Below are 17,935 nucleotides of genomic sequence, written 5' to 3' on the forward strand. Positions count from 1 at the left end.
CTGATTTTGGACAAAATGAGGACAGTTAAGGAATATTGCCATAACCCAATAGTTACTAATATTGTTAAAGCATGGAGTGCAATTCAGCAGAGGGAAGGCAATACTGGCAAAACATCTTCTCTTACACCTGTCGTGGGTATGCCAGCTTTTCAAACAGGGATGATGGATTCAGGATTCAAACATTGGGCAACTGGGAGTGTGCCTTGCATGGGCTATTTATTTGAGGGAGATACAATGATGTCCTTTGATCAGTTAGCACGGAAATACGAGCTATCTAACAGGGACCTCTTTTGTTTTATTTAAATTAGGGATTTTATTCAAAAAAAAGACTACACTTTTGACCCCTACAAATCTGACAGAGAGAGTAGGGTGCTCAGTGCTAAGAGTACACTTTCTGACAGCACTTGAAATAATCAATTGGGGGGTGCCCCCTCAGATGAGTTTGATCGACTCTGCAGGGTGTGGGAGAGAGAGCTAGGCATTGAGGTCTCCTCAGAAGCATGGGAAGATATTTGGGAAAATGCAAGGAAGATATCAGTTTGCAATAGGACCCATGCTTTACAGTTGAAGATTCTCCACAGGGTCCACTTGGCTCCAGACCGTTTGTCAAAATTTAAACCATGGGCATCTTCACCATGTCCCAAGTGCAAGGTTGGCATGGGGACCCTTACCTACTGTCTCTGGTTTTGTGGTAGGCTTCAGACATACTGGAGTGCTGCGGCGAGTGCAATGGAGAGGATTTTGGGTGTAAGGGTGGAGAAGGACCCAATCTCTCCTCTTCTGGGCCTGCCCAGTGTGTTCCCTGCAGATGCGCATAAGAAAAAAAACTTTTCAACATCCTCACTTTATGCGCAAGAATATCTTGCTAACGTGGGTATCCGGAACCCCCCCCGCAAGCCTGTCAAGTTGGCGGAAGATTGTTATGGAGCATATCACCTTGGATTTTCTTTCAAGTATGGTACATCACAAAACTGAGAATTTTTATAAGACACGACAGCCCTTTTTGGAATACCTGGACACAGATTTATCAGCCACACTAATAAGAGCTTTCATATAACTGTAACGATTGTGTTTTATGACTCCAATATCCAGTGACGAGTAACTGCGAACATATGAGTGTCTTGCTTGGCTGAGTTGAGTTATTACTATTATTAGTTTGTTGTTGGTTATTATTTATTTAGTTAAATACTTAGTTGGGTTTTTTTGTTATGTATTTTTCTTTTTTATTTATACATTTGTACATGACGGCGGGTTGGTTTTTTTTTTACTTTTGTGAGTTTTTCCTTTGTATTGCTTTGAATTGCATTGTTTTGTATTTGTTGTAATCATTTTTAAAAATCTATTTTTTCAATAAAAATATATTTTTAAAAAATGCTAAGAGACTTATCAACATGATTTATTAAAACATTGTTACATAAAATGAATTAGTCCTCTAAAATATTATGACCAGTCCCCAAATCCAATTTGTTTCTTCAACACTCCCACCTTCCTGAAAAGGTCATTATGCTCCCCATTTGAATTGCACATGGCAGGCAAAGGAACTTTGCCTCACTTTGCAGAGCAGGAACCTGGAGGTTCCTCTCTCCTCCAGGACCGGTAATGTAGATGATGACATAAGACCATGCCAGCCTGATTTGAGTGTGCCACCCTGGTCAATGCAGTGGGAGGAATACTTAGCACTGTAGGAAGAAGATCAATGACCTTCTCCAATCTGCTAAGCAAAGTGCCACCATGTACTCACTCTATTTCTGCCATCGTACACACCTCCCACTAAGGCCCATGCTCTATCACTCTCGCAATGGCCTCAAACATCTTCCCTCACTCACTCCCACCCAGCTAAATCTCCCAACCCTACTATAACTCTGCACTGCCTACACACTCACTTGAGATACCTGCCTAGCTGCACCAACAGTAACAGCTGTGCCACCAACTTTCATCTCTCTAAATAATTGCCTCTCTCTTATTCTAGGTGAGAAACAGCGGACAGTAGGGGAGAAAGTTGGATGGTATGTTGCCCAACATTTTGTTAATGAGGCAGTTACTGAGGGGACAATATGATTCTGACCACCCCAAGCAGCTGACTCTGTGTCCAAGCCTTTGAATTATTGTCAGAGGCAGCCCTTGATGTATTGTATCGAGTCCCCCTGACTGTAGGCTATCCACTTTGATTTATCTGAGGCCTGTTGGTCATTGTGGCAAGCTTCTAAGCTTTGTGCCTGTACTAAATGGCATGACAAACATAGCAGTATTGTAATGCTGATATCTCTGGCTGAGGTGGCAAAGTATAAAAAGGCAATGCAAGGCAAGGTTGCAGTGAGCATTCAGGTAGTCTCTGAGTGATGAGCATGATGACAGCAAGTGAACAGGCTGGAGATGCGGCCTGATCCTGTCCATGATGTGGGATCATATCCCTGAGTGTGCAGTATCCTTGCTATAGCATTACAATAATAGTTGTTGGTGCAGTCCAAGGTGCAGCATTGAAGAGCAGAAGGGTGCTGTGAGTAGATCAAACTTGTACCATGAGCATTATTAGAATCTAGCATATACCAGATACTGGAAGTTGAGTGCATGTGACCGGCGCCCAGGAATGTTAGTGTCTGGTGTCCAACATGGAGGTCCTCCAGAACAAGTAGTGAGCTAAAATGACCAGAAGTCTCAGATTTCCATGGTGAGAATTCATGATGTCTGGCTTGTTTGGTGCATTTGTTAAGTTAGGAAGCTGAATCAGCAATAATACCCCCTCCTCCTCCCTCCTCCTCCCCTCACCCCCCCCCCCCCCCCCCCCCCTCACCTCCCCATCCCACTCAACTGGCAACTCACTATGTAGCAAGTAATGTGTCTGATACATGAAGTGAGTCGTGCCCACGTTAATATCAACCTCGGATTTCCTGTCCAGTTCTGCAGTAGATCTTGCCATAGCTTACCGTGCTGAGACTTCTATCAGATTCTTTCCATTGATTGGCTCCTGTTGGTGCTACAATAGAAGCTGAGAGATTGGCCAGAAGCTGCTGCTCATGTTTGATTCCATGGGTGTTCTGAGAGAATTGGCCACCTGCCCCACGCTGGAATGGATGGCCTCCAAGTACTGTGTGAAATTCTGTGCCAGTTGTATTCGGACTGTTCCCTGTTCCTTCACAGTAACAACAGACTCTCAGGCCTGCTAATGCATTCAACCTCTTGGTGCCCATGTCCCTTCCCCCATCACATGTAACGTTACACGGTGAGGATGATATTGTCCTCCCTCCGGAGGATCCAGTTCCTGCTAGTGAGCAGGGTGCAGATGAGGTGGAATTTCAGAAGGGGTATGAATGAGTAGTATACTGAATGTTCTCAGTAATGTTCTCGTTGGGTGGCACAATGGCTCAATGGTTAGCACTGCTGCCTCACAGCACCAGGGTCCCACGTTGGATTCCAGCCTCAGGCGACTGTCTGTGTGGAGTTTGCACATTCTCCTTGTATCTGCATGGGTTTCATCTGGGTGCTCCAGTTTCCTCCCACAGTCCAAAGATGTGCAGGTCAGGTGAATTAGCCATGCTAAATTGCCCATAGTGTTAGGTGCATTATTTAGAGGGTAATGAGTCTGGGTGGGTTACTGTTCGGAGGGTTGGTGTGGACTTGTTGGGCCGAAGGGCCTGCTTCCACACAGTAGGGAATCTACTATCAAGAGAAATGAATTCAGTAACAGTGGCTCCATGAGGAGAACTTAGTTGATGCCATCATACTCCAACCTCAACAATTGTCTGATGCTCTGAGTATATATGCAGCACATTGTTCTTCAAGAGAGTCAGAAGAATGGCATTGAGTGCCTTCCAATATATTTGAGTAATCTGCCTAGCTGGAGATATGTCGCAGCATCGAAGTATGGATGTGAGACTGGCTGTACTGGTGCATATGTGAGGCAAAGTTGAAATTTCTGAATGTTAGGTCAAAGTGTTGATAGCTGATGGCTAAGTGCTGGAGATATGGTACTTTGAGCAACATTTGATGTTAATAGTCTGACAATACTTTAAATGGTGTATTTTATCTTTTGAAGAGAGGTTTGAAGACAGAGATAATCTGTCTATTTGATTCCAATAATGTAAACAGCCTGTGAAGCCTTGGGATTTTTAAAAAAATTTGAAACAATAGAAACAGCCTGAATGTATGAGGTCAACTCCCCCAGAACCAGGATTTTTAGTTTTAGTTTTCTCAGTAGCAGCTGTTGGTGTCTTGTAGCTGGGTGGAAGTTGCAGTATACCACTCCCTGGTACACACACACTCTCTCTGAGTTTTGTCTTGATATTTTTCCTTCTTGACTAGAGAATTGCCCATGAGACAATCTATTTTACTTAATTTGTCTTTGCCAAGGGTATGTTTCTGGGATATTACTGCATTGGAACAGTTACTGTTTAGCACTTAAATATTCTATTATTCTATCACGTTTTCCAATCGCATTAAGTGTTCCAATTTCTTCTTTCTTTTGCTATATTTTAACCACAGTGCATGAATAAAGTGTTTTTTGCTTAACATCAAGTAGTTTGACCAATCAAATCGCATCTGAATGCAATCCCTGTCACTAGCCTTTAAAATAAGAAAAAGTTCGGGTCTGGGCTATCTTCTTCATACATTTTAAGAGATTTGGTCTGGTCCCATAACAGTGGAACACTGAACAGGAATAATCGACTGAAGTGGACTTATTTGGAAAGGCAAAGACTGATTATGGATTGTCAATGTGGCTTTGTGCATGGGAAATCGTGTCTCACTACATTGAGGTTTTTGGAGAAGCGTTGAAGAGGATTGATGAGGGCAGAGTGGTGGACGTGATCTATATATACATGATCTGTATGGACATCAGTAAGGCATTCAGTAAGATTCCTCATGGTAGACTAGTTAGCAAGGTTGGATCACACGCAACAGAGAGAGAACTAGGTATTTGGATACAGAACTGGCTTGAAGATAGATGTTAGAAGGGGGTGGTGGATAGCTGCTTTTCAGACTGGATGCCTGTGACCAGTGGTGGTGAAATCAGCCTTACCAATTCAGCAGAAAGATTATATTATTATCAATGGAAATTGAAGAACTTGGTGATACAAATGAATCTGAATATCCTGGGACATAATCACCTACAGTCAGTGTCTGGTTAGCAAGTGGTTGAGAAGGCAAATGGAATGTTGGTATTTATTGTAAGGGAAATGAAATACAAAAATAGGAAACTTTTACTTCAGCTGTACAGGATCTTATGAGACCTCCTCTGGCATGCTGCGTACAGTTCAGCTGCCTTTTTTCAAAAGGATACAATTACATTAGACACAGTTCAGGAATGAGTTGAGAATTCTGATGAAGGAGTAGCACTCCGAAAGCTAGTACTTCCAAATAAACTTATTGTCCAACTTAGTGTTGTGTGATTTTTAACTTTGTCTACCCCAGTCCAATACCAGCACCTCCACAACATTCCTGTGATGAAAGATTTATGATTAAAAAGGTTGAACAGGGTTTATGCCCTTTGGAGTTGAGAAGAATGAAACCTTAAGATCTTGAGGGGTTCAGTTAAAATTCAGTCATGGAATGTGGGCGTCACTGGCTAGGCCAGCATTTATTGCTGTTTTCAAATTGCCAAGAGGGCAGTTAGGGCTTGACCACATTGCTGTGGGCTAGAGTCCCATGTATCCTAGACCAGGTAAGGATAGCAGATTTCCTTCCCTGAAGGATATAAGTGAACCAGATGGGTGCATATTGAAAAGGTGTTTCTTTTCCTGGGCAAGATGAGAAGTAGGGAATACAGTTTAACAAGAAGTGATCTCCCTTTTAAGATGAAGATAATGAGGTTTTTTGCACTCGGATATCTCTTCCCCAGAAAGTGAAGTCTAGGTCACTAATTTCTATTTCAAGGGCATGTTTGTTAGATCTTTGATAGAGAAGGATGTCAGGGTTATGGAGTAACAGAGGAAAGTGCAGATGCGATCACAATCAGATCAGCCAGAAACTTATCAAACAGTGCAGTAGGCTTGAAGGACCAAACTCTTGTTCCTGGGTGCCATGTTCTTATGTTTGTAGAAAATCCAAATATCAGCTGCAAATATATGACATAAATACAAGTCGTTGTTAAATGCAGTGAAGAATACCAGATAAATTAGTTTTCTCTGGGAATGCTGGAATATGAAATTTGCTACCGCATGAAGAAGCTGAGGCACATAGCAAGATGTATTTAAGGAAAAACTAGATTAGTGCATGAGTGAGAAAGAAATCAAAGAATGTGTTGATACAGTAACTTGTAAAAAAGAAACTCATATGGAGCACAAACACCAAAATAGACTTGTTGTGTTGAATACTGGACATAAATACTGCGTAAAGAGTCTTGTAAGTTTCCCAAACTAGAAAAGGTTGATTCTTTCCTGATGCAAAAGGATGGCTCTTTGTTCAGCCTAAATTCTCCTCAATGGAAGCAATCCGATCCAAATCTCCAATCCTGGACAGGTTAATTAACTGAAGCTGAACAGAAATTTAAACTGGCTTTGCAATTTGAAAGGAATTATCAAGGACCTCAAAGTCCAGATTTGTAGACTTTGTGGTGTGGTGATAGTGCACCTTACCTCTGAGCCGGGTAGCCTCAGTCTAAATCTCACCTGCTCCACAGGTGAGCAGTAACATCTCTGAACAGATCAATGAGATGTACTTTAGCTTTCTTGGGGCACAGAGGTAGGGTTCCTACCCTGAGAAGCCTGGGTTTAAGTCCTTCCTGGTCCAGAGGTGTCTGAACAGATGATTAGACAAATAGGTTACATTTTTAAAAAGCCCAGTTATGTGAAACTTGGAGCTAAATCCCAGTCCCACTCACTTTGGTGACACAAGATTTTACTAATAAAATACTTTGGATTTTTTTTATAGTTTGAATTAAAAGCAAAAGCAGCTAAAGTAAAATATAAATAGTACATTTTTTTCTGTAAATCAGCATTAGCATTATTGGTTTGTTTTAATGATAAACCCAATTTCTGGAGTCTAAGGGATGATTTCTGGCAGAACCTAGAGTTCACCATTGCTGATCAGCAAAAGGCAGTAACTCAAAGAGGAGCACAAAGGTCAAAAGGATTGTTTATCGAGGACCTTTCCTGGCTTCCTGACAGCCAACTGCTGCCCTATGGTGAAAGACTGGATTTTATGTACCCACTCATTGGATTTGAAAATGGGGGTGGGTGTGGGGGACGGGGGGGGGAAGTTGTCACGGGGGGAGGGGTATGTTGGTGGTCACTTTTAAAATGCAGCACGTGGCCTTCCTGCCCATCTGTCTCCCATTTCACAAGGCTAGTGGAGGCACCAAGTAGTCTGTCCACTGTTTGGTCTATTAAAACCCATAAGGGGACAATCAATGTCCATTAAGTAATTAATTCTCCCACCCATCACAGCTGATGTATAACCAAATCAAGGGTTTACCCAGCCTTTTCCACAAAAATAGGGGCGCTACCAGTGGTAATTATCCTTCTTGGCACTCTGGGCAGTGCCTCACCAATGTGGCCATGTCTGCATCCAATCCTGGCCATCAGACATAACTTCTTGCCAACATTTTCATTTTGGAAACCCATGGATGCACATGGTAGAATTCATCTAGTATCTGGCAGCGACCTTTACTCAGGACAATCACTCTCGCTTCCCGTAGTAATATACCGTCCTCGATGGTGACTGGTCTCGCCAGGTCCAGAAAGGTTTCCATCCTGGTTGTGATGGCTCTTCAGAAACTCCCCTACCCCCTTGCCACTACCACCAGATGTTTTAGTTTTGCCAGGATAGCTACTTCTTGTTTCCACAGTCAGATATTGCTAGTGGTGTCCAGGAAGTTTAAAACATATTGTTCCAGGGGAGGCACCACCGGTGGTTTATCTGCCAGTGGGAAGTGGCTCAAGGCATCCACATTTGCCACTTGGCTTCCTGGATAGTATTCCAACTTGTATGCACAGTGAATAAGGGTCCACCACTGAATTCAACCAGAAGCCATGGGTAACACAGCCTTGTCTTCTTTAAGTAATCCTAGCAGAGGTTTGTGGTCTGTTACTATGACAAATTTACATCTGTAAAAATATTGGTGGAACTTCGTCACACCAAAGATGACCGCCAAATCTTCCTTGTCTATCTGGGTGTATTAATATTCGACATCAGCCAAAGTCTGGGAAGCATACGCTATCAGGTGTTTCTGTATGTTAGGTGAGACAACACTACCCTCATACCACACAGGGAGGTATCAAATATCAGCACACCTCTTGCTTAGGATCATAGTGAGCCATTGATGATAGTTGCCTTTTCATTTCCCTAAAGGCTACTTTTTGTCTATGTGACCATTTTCAAGGCTGACCCTTTTTTCAATAGCTGGTGTAAGGGTGCCAAGATGGGAGGCCAGATTACATATGACTTTTTCATAATAATTCATCAACCCAATGGATGAACTAAGCTTTGGTACAACCAATGGAAGACCTAAGATCCTTTGATCACCCTCACTTTATGTTCCAACTTAGTTTTGTTGACTCTGTAACCCAAGTAGGTCATTTGGGGCACACACAACACATATTTTTCCCTTCTAAGGCATACGCCTGCCTGGGAGAAATGCTTAAGCACTATGTCCATGTTGTCCAAGTGCTGATTATTGGTCTTCTCTGTTATTGGTTCGTCATCCAGATAAATGGCAACCTGGGCTGGCCCTTGTAAAATGTTCTCCATTGTCCCCTGGAAAAGGGCACAGGCTAATGATACCCCAATGGCAGCCATGTCTGTTGGTATAAACCCTTATTGGTATTAATTATAGCGTACTTCTGGGACTCCTCATTCAGTTACAATTGCAGGCTCATGTCAAGCTTCGTTAAGGATAGTCTCACCCTCAGTTTTGTTTATTAGTCCTCTATGTGGGGGATTGGGTTTTATCCAGCTGGGAGTTGTGGTTTACTGCTTGTAAAAAAAACCTGCAAAGGCAAACAGGTATCAGGCTTCACAATCGGTACGACCAGTGCTGCCCATTGTGCAAACTGCACTGGTTTGATGATTCCTTCTCTCTCAAGCCTCCTGATTTCTGCCTCTACTGCCTCTACAAATGGCATTGGGTGGGCCTTACAAAGTAGCTGAATTGTTTCCTGGTCATCATGCAAGGTGGCCTTGGCCCCTTTGATAGACCCTCGCCCTTCCTGAAAACCTTCTGGGTATTTGATTAGGATTTCACTCAGGCAGGCATTTTCTAGTCAAAAAATGTTGATCCAATCATGTGAATCGTTCTCCACAATTCCACCCAACTTGGGCCCAAGTCTTTCAGTACAATCAGTGGAAACCACACCAACTGTTTCTCATGGAGACAGGATCCAAAGTCATACCCATAATCTGTTCCCCGCTGTATGTTTTCAGTCTGGCCAAGGTCTTGCACAAACCTAAAGATTGGAGTCCAGAACAAATCTTGTTAAAGACTGATTCTGCAACCACTGATATAGCTGCACCAATATCGACTTCCATGAGAACTGTGTGACCAGTTAACCAGACATTTAATTTACTTACTTCTGATTTGAATGTTGTTAAGCAAATTAAATGTTCCAAGCCACATGTCAGTGGACTTTTTAGGGTGTGCACTCTTATGGATATCGGCTCAAGTCAGGTCTTGTAGGACCGGTTTGTTATCTTGAGTCCACACACTGGCAGCAACTACAATTGCTTGCCGGCGTGGATCCTGAAGAACATTTTGAGCCATTTATTAGAGGATCAGCTTTGTTCTGAGGTTGTGCTCTGAGCTTGCCTAGGCTCCTTCTGCTCAGGACACGCTCTGCATGAGGTTCTGCAATTGTCTACGCTGAAGTGATGTTCGCCAAATTCAGTTGAACAGGTGAGAATGTCCACTTCCATTGGGATTCCCTGAAGCTCCCATGCTCCATTTGCTGAATTTTCTAATGACCATGCCTGTTGTAATGTCTGTTTGAAATTCAGTTGGGCGTCAGCTAGTAGGCATTTTTGTATGGTTACATCATTAATCCCACATACCAAATGGTGTCTCAGCATCTCATTCAGTGTTAACCCAAAATCACATACCTCTGCCAGTCATCTCAATCTTGTCAAAAATCCTGATAAAGATTCACCTGGTTCTTGAACAGCCAACTAAAACTGATAGCGTCTCAAAATTACAAGGAGGTTTGGGGTCATTATATTCTTTAAGTAAATCTGCCAGCTCTTGAAAGGTTTTAGAATCTGGTACCTCAGGGAAAGTTAAGTTCCCAGTAACTGAAAATGCTGCAGGTCCATTAAACAGACAGAAGAATTATTCATTGCTTTGTATCTGCCCCAATGTCATTTGCCTGGAGAAAAATAATGCATTCTTTCCACATACTGGACCCAGTCTTTGACAGCAGGATTGAACAAGTCAAGATTCCCCCATAAAGGCATGATGTCAGAAATGCTTACCCCAACTCGAAGACAACTGTTGCAAGAGAGTTTTCTTCAGCTACATACCATTTTCTCTCATTGCCACTGAAATAACCGCACAGAGACTGGTGTCCCATCATTAAGTCACCCTTTATTTACATGTGCACAGTACATGGGTTCTGACCAGCCAGCTCAAAGCTAGTCCCTGAATGTCCTGTTTAGATCTGTCAGCCTGGACTCCCTGTTTGGCCCAGGGTAACAACCCCAAGCAAGGATCTCGCAGTTAATGAAATCTAACTGGTCTTGGTTCCAATCCCTATACAAACAATGATAATCAATGGGACACAGGCCTCCCTTGGGAGAATTAGGTATGGGTGAGGAGATGAAGATAGGGGACGAGGCTATTTTGCTGAGTAGCTTGTCAATCTGACATGTAGATAATTGTGAATGGCAGGCTACTCAGCCAATGATTTCTGTTTCTCTGAACAGTTGCATTCATTTGCCAAAAAGTGTGGTGCTGGAAAAGCACAGCAGGTTTGACAGCATCCGAGGAGCAGGAGAGTCAGCATTCCAGGCATAGCCTTTTTTCATTACATGTCCCTGTAAGTCGGCTAATCAACAATCTGCTCGAGAAAGCCATCACTAAGATCCTTCACAAACATGTCTTCCACAATTTTAGTGCTCAATTGGTTTACCCAGTCTATATGCAGGAGGAAGTCACCCTGATTGGTGTGTTATGCATGCTACGAGCTTCTCTCATCTCCTGATTTATACCACTACTATTTGACCTGTAAATAACTCCAGCCAATGTCTGCTGATCCTTGCTTTTCTGAGTAGTGTAAGAAGATGCTAGTGGTGAAAGGAAGGTGAGGCTAATGTCGCAGAGTGCAGTTTTGAAAAATTTTGGAAGTATATGCTGTTGGACAAATGCTACTCAAGTGTGGACAGCAAACTTCCAGGAGCAATGATGTGATGATGACCCGGCAATGTTTTCTTAACTGTGGTGATTGAGGAATGTATATTGGCATGAAAACGAGGGTAACTCCTCTGCCACTTTTTGCAATGGTGATAATAGATATTTTACATTGACAGGAAGATAAAACCTTGATTTAACATTTTATCTGAGACTTAGAGAGTGCAATAACGCACTCCGGTTTGGGAGTATGTCTTGAACTTGGAACCTTGTGACTCAGGGGTGAGAAGGAAAATACAGTCTCAAAGTAATTGTTGCAATGATTGGACTTAGCAATGTGCATCACGTATGTGCTTAACTTTGAACCATGAGCATTTCGGAAAATACTTTGATGTTTTTGGCACTATGCAGAAATCGTGGAGTGTTTTGTTATGCATTAATTAAATTTGCTTAACTTGAACTACTGAAATACAAGCTGAAGAAAAGCTTTGAAAAATAGGAGGTGACTGTATGAATTCCTGTGTTCGTTATAGACAATATCAGAAAAAGTGACAATTGTAAACAAGCTTGGTTTGCAGCTACATGCAAGTTTGCACTTTACAGATGTCTCCCTGAGATGCTTTTGAAAATTACAGTACACTTACAGTGAACATTATAGATATAGCAGATCGAGCATTGATGAGAACAATACAAGTGTTCTTGTAAAACAAAACTATTATATCATTTCTACAAATCTGCATTTTATTAAAAGTCTTAATTGGAAATGCATTTTCTACTTACAAGCTCTATTTGCTTTGTAATAAAGATGAGCAACTTTATTTTGGAGCAGATTTTCCTTTTAACACCAAGACACATGAACTCTGGGAACAAAAGGAAAAATCAAGAGCAAATTTCTTATATATTCCAGTAAAAGAACAATGCCATTATCTAAAAGTACAGCAACAATCGAAGCCATTAAACAGGACTACAGCATTTGGAGTTTTCTGAGAAAGGGCAGAGTACAGTAGCAAAATTGTTTTTCAAGGAGTGGTTAACACAAAATTGAATTCTGTTTGTGATCACTCATTTTGAAAGAATGTTAGATCCAAATAAAAAAATGAGAATGTAATTATTATATTTAGGCTATTGAGTATTTCCTTGGATCAATTACACTGAAAGGAAATTTAATTGAAAATCGTACAATTATCAAGCGATTTGAGGGTTTAGGAGTCAGACATGAGGAAGGTTATCAATTTAAAATTTTACTTCATAACCAGAGTTGTTAAAGTGTGAAAATTTCTGTCACATTGAATTGTGGGTGAAACCATTTGCATTCTTTGAGGAAAGATTAAACAACCATTTGAAGAAGTGGATGATAGAGAACTACAGAGGAAATGAAAAGGGACAGTTTTCCTAATTAACAAATCAGTATTAAAAATTAATTCAGTTTAAATTAGATTGATCATTAAAAGTATGCTGTAGCTTTGTGGAGCTCTTCATTTACTAAATCCGTTGCCGTCAACCTCAGCTCTCAGATTACAGCAGAAAGGTCTCGGTATAAACTAAACATAAACTGAAGTATGTGTTGAGTTTAGAATTTTATTGTAGATTGAATGTCATCTCATCATCTACTGGGGAAAATCTACTCGCAATTCCGAATCACAGGAGACCATTCATTTTGTAATAAATAAAAAATGGTAACGTTTCAAATGGAGTCATGTGAATCGCAGTTACACAGTTACAGAGTCAATGATACTCTGGTAACAACTTACATTTGTATAACCTTTTCAGTATTGAAAAAGCAGCTAATGATCAGAAACCATATTTGTGAGAAATATAACATTGTAAATATAATATTTCAAAAGTGTAATCCATTTGTGAATTTGAATTCCTTTTATAAACCGCTGTTTTATGTCATTTTAGCATACAAGAAGGCTGCAGCTTGTAGTTCAGCAGATTATGGTGCAGCATGGCAAAATTTCAATCACAAAGTCAAGTGATATAATTCTTTTTGTAGCTTTTTCTAGCATCAAATCAGTCTATTTATTGACAGTCATGAATGTATTAGACAGATATGAGCATTCTATATTTATTTTTATTTAACTGTGGTATTTTCTGCAACATATTGTCAAATAATTTAGGGAATTTGTTTTTAAACATGGGGAAAGATGATTTATTCATTGCTGTATTAGCAGCTTGGATGCCCCTATCACCTGATACCGCTGATGTTCTGAGGAGTTTTGAATGGTGTGGCTCGTCCTGAAGGATCAGCCTTGAATAAGGCGCAACATAGGCCCATTGGAAACCAGTGCTTGCAGAGATAAAATGAGGGGCTGGGTTATACTAATTTGGCTGTGTTCCATTGATTTTAGGTAATTTTGGGTTGATCTGATTTGATGTGTTTGAACTGGTTTAAAAGTTTGAAAGTGTAGATCTAGCAAAACTACTTCCTCTGGTAAGGGAATCAGGAAGAAGAGGACATAATTCTAAAAGTAGAGGTGCCTATTCAGGACTTAGAAATTAGGAAGCACTGTGTGTGAAAAATATATGTAAAAAATAGAAACTTTCTCTTCTAAAGGTATTCAGTGACAATTGAAGCCATTAAGATTGTGATAGCTACAGCATTATTAGCTTACAATATCAAAGTCTATGGAGGAAAAGACAGGAAAATTAGTCATGCCATGATCTTGGTGGAGCAGACCCAAGTAATTGAATAGTCTACACCATTCTCAAATGTTCCTATATTCTTTCTTGATTCCTATTTATGTCTTTACCTTGACATTTATCTTGTAGCAATGAGGAATTTAATTGCAACCCAGTGGAAATTGCTACATTTGAAAGGTTGTTGCGATAAGACCAGCTAAAATACACATCACTATATTAATAAAAGTAAGTCTCAATTTACTTGTGATCCTTTGTCATCATTAAAGGTATTTCATCTTGGTATTATTGTACAATAGTCTGCATTAAGTAGAGTTTCAAGTTTATCTCGTAATAATATTGGATTTACAAAGGAGATGATTTTTGTGGATATTAAGTGATTTGATACAAAGATGTTATGTAAGTGCTGAAGAGTCTCAAACCAATTGAACAATCACTCAGTAAATATTGTACAGCTTTCTTCTAGCTGTCAGAAATAATTCATGCTGTAAGCCATACAAAAGCACTGAAGAGTATGCCTTAATTCTTATTTTCTTTCCCTTGTTTTTCTCTTCAGACATTCACTGAACCTGCTGCATTTGCAGATGAAACAAGCTGTCAGTGCAAGGCACCCCACGAAAGACTGACTATTACTCAGGCCCGTTTTGGAACACCAAGTTAGTCTCTGATTTCCTAACATATAATAATAAGAAGTGTATGCTTTGCAGTATTTTCAAGGCATTGAGCCAATTCAAATTAGGTCCGAGAATTAAGATCTGAAAAATATTTTATTGACTTTACCAGATGCAGCCAAAGCTATTTGTCAGTGAAGTTAACAAACATCTTTTTATTTCTCTCCTGGCATTTTCCAAAGGACACATTATGGCCTCCTTACAAACAACAATCTCATTGCATTAGCCACTATATTGCCAGCTTATCCATTCTGAAGAATAAAGATACCATAGACTTTTTAATTTCTCTCTCAATATTCTCCTTAAATCATCCTTTGCACCATTTCTTCACACTCCCAATCAAAAACAGTGTGTGGACTTCAAGTGCTCCTTTATCTCTAAGGTTATGGACATTAATTTTCTCCTCAAAGACACATGGGCCTGAATGTTCCAATGGAAAACCGCAATATCATTAACACTCTGGCAACAGAGAGTCTGCTGGTCAGCTGCCCATTTGATAAAATCTGTCCCTGTGATTAAACTTCCAATCTGGGTTTGCTCACTCCCAAAGTACAGAAAGCGATCTAATCCAAATCAAATCTGACATTGTGAATTAAAAACAAAGTCCTGGAGAAATTCAGCAGGTCTGGTAAGATCTGTGAAGACAGATACTGAGCTGATATTTTCAATCAGTCTTCGGTCTTCCAAAGAAGAATCGGATTGATCTCAAAATGTTAACTTTATTTCTTTCTCTACAGATACTTCCAGATGTGTTAAAGCTCTCCAGCACTTTTTGTTACTTATTTTTCTGTATCTCAGGCATCTGCAGTACATTGATTTTACAAGAATTACATTTCTTTGATTGTGACCATTTTCTGATCGCCTCCTTCTTGGCAATCTCTGACCATACCATGATCTTCAAAAACCTTGTCTCCACAGTCTAGTTCATTAGATTTGCTTGCAGTTTTCACTTATCTACCTGATCAGACCAAGAGCATCACCAGCATATTGCCCTGTCCCACGTTGTCAACCATGTCAAAGTGAAGAATCACTTTTCTCCCTCACCTCATGCTGCCCTTTGACATTACTTAAAGTCATGGGTCAGCATCCAAATGTATACTGGTGACATTCAGTTCTCCCTCTTCATCAACCATCTTGCTCTTGTAGGTCTTGTCTATGGTCCAGTTTTCTACAGGATGATAATTGTGGAGATTCTATGGTGAGTAAGTAGTCTGCTTGTGACTGGAGTTAGAATTTCTGGGCCATGGTAAATCAGTTTTTGAAAAACCAAGTAAATGATATCATTGGTTAGGGATCCCTGGTGTAAAAAACTGTATATGTGGATTTTGGATGAGCATAGGTTTAGATCTGTCCATGGTGTAATATGCAATTGAATAACTTGTTGGTATTGATTGTCAAACTTTACTTGGTGAGATCCTTGAAGTTAGCTGGAAACAGCAATTGTACCTCAGTAAATAGTGTTTGTAGGTTTGGGATCACAATGTGTGATCATCTTATGCTTGGTTGCGATGATGTAGATAGCATCTTGTGCTGCTTGTTCAGTACAATGATATGGGGTGGTGTCCAGTGCAAAATGTTAGGATGCATGTTGAATAGGTGGCCTGGGTATGTGCATGGAGAGCATGAATTACAGCTTGACTGTGCTTCTTAAAGGCAGCCTGCAACAAAGGCAGAAGCAACCAATGTTTGAGCGGAGTTAAGAGTTTCAATAGGGTAGCAGACCAGAGAGAGCAAATCAATGATCTGAAAGAGCTGGAAAGTGGGCAAAAAAATGCAGTTTCCTCAGGGCATAAACTGTACTGCAAAATAAATAGGAGTGATTATCAATGGTGAGCAGTGCAATGAGTCTGGCTCCAAGGTTTTGGAGATGTAGTTTTGGAAAAAAATCCAATGGTCTCACCCAAGTGGTCAAGATCATTCTTGGATGCCTTTTTGAACAACTATATCAGGAACCTTTCGCACTGCTCAGTACAACAAACAACACCCATTACTCACTTATCAGTAATTCCTGAGCAATCAGGTTTCATGTCTAATGTCAGATGCTTCATTGCACCTTCATACACTTTACAAAGCTGCAAGCCTCACCTGCCTCTCAAAACGTTCACAAACTGCCAACTATTCATCAATGAAAAATTTATCAACCAAACATTGAGGTTTAATTCCTGTCCGGCTGTCATCTACAATTGAATGACTTGTTGGCGTTTGCTACCTAACTTAATTGAAACACACTCACTGACTCTCTTTCTACTCTTTTGCAGCACAAGGTCACATAATATGAGGTGGTAGGCAGTGACAACTGCTTTTCCTGAGCCCTTTAGAGGAGACACAACTGCAAATGATAGGACTGGCAGTGACTGAGGCCAAATTTGCAAATGGGACACACCCACACCCCCATGTGACCTGAAACTTGCAAGTGCCATCGTGCACAGAGGCCAGGTCTGTAAATGATGATTCATGAGATATTCGTAGCCAGACCAGGAGAAAGGATATCTCATGTGACAGCTTTTTGGATTGTGAAGCCACAAATTAATTCTGTTGCAGAGGACTCAGATGAGGATTTTAATTAGATGGCATTCTAAAGAATGTTAAACTAAAAAAGAGAAAATGTTGGAAAATCTCAGCAATTCTGGCAGCATCTGTAAGGAGAGAAAAGAGCTGACGTTTTGAGTCTAACTGACCTTGTGTCGATGTTAATGGGCATGCACACGGAGATACCCAGTGCATTGGCAGGCCTGTCAGAAAGCCTGCAGTCACTGGCATGGCAGAGTCTGGCTCTAACCTGGGACAGAGTGTCATGTAGAGCTAGAATCCTCTCCGATCCAAAATGGAAGTGATGGCCAACTCCAACAGCACCTGTGAACCCAACCTGATGCAACATCCTAAGCAGTACAATGCCTGCACTGGAAGCACAGACTGAGGGCCTGAATTCTATGTATGGTGCTTTGCAAGACCATCTTGATGACAAGTTTTAATCCATTGATAGTTTTCAATATATTAGCCCATATAACATTTGCCATAGACAAGTCAGGTTCTTGCTGAGATAGAGGTCTTGAAGTTTATTAACACATTATCTGTTTACACAAATACAATATCACATTTCCACACAGTCTGGATTCTGTGCTTACCACAAATTACATACACATAGCTCAATAGTTCAACATTGTTTGCATTATTGGAGGTATTGTTGGATAAAGTTGTTATGGAGTTTTTTTTGTGTCATGTCCGTTATTTATTACTTTGGCAAAGAAGAACAAGCAAAGAAGTGGAATATGTAGAAAATGTAGTGCTAAATTATGTATCTTCAATGTTTGGGGAAGAGAGGTCTGATTAGTCATTCTCACATAGACTGATGGGG

The 17,935-nt window shown here is 40.6% G+C and overlaps 1 protein-coding gene across 2 annotated transcripts in view; it reads left to right on the forward strand.

The window, feature by feature from the left end:
• LOC122555086 (choline-phosphate cytidylyltransferase B) overlaps positions 1–17,935 on the forward strand; it is a 66,467-nt gene that overhangs the window by 16,521 nt on the left and 32,011 nt on the right. For both annotated transcript variants that reach the window (XM_043700757.1, XM_043700758.1), the window contains one exon: positions 14,466–14,565. In XM_043700757.1, coding sequence (XP_043556692.1) covers positions 14,466–14,565 — 100 coding nt within the window. The remainder of the gene's footprint in view (positions 1–14,465; positions 14,566–17,935) is intronic.

The sequence above is a fragment of the Chiloscyllium plagiosum genome, chromosome 12 (assembly GCF_004010195.1).
Source record: "Chiloscyllium plagiosum isolate BGI_BamShark_2017 chromosome 12, ASM401019v2, whole genome shotgun sequence".
NCBI classification, from domain to species: domain Eukaryota; kingdom Metazoa; phylum Chordata; class Chondrichthyes; order Orectolobiformes; family Hemiscylliidae; genus Chiloscyllium; species Chiloscyllium plagiosum.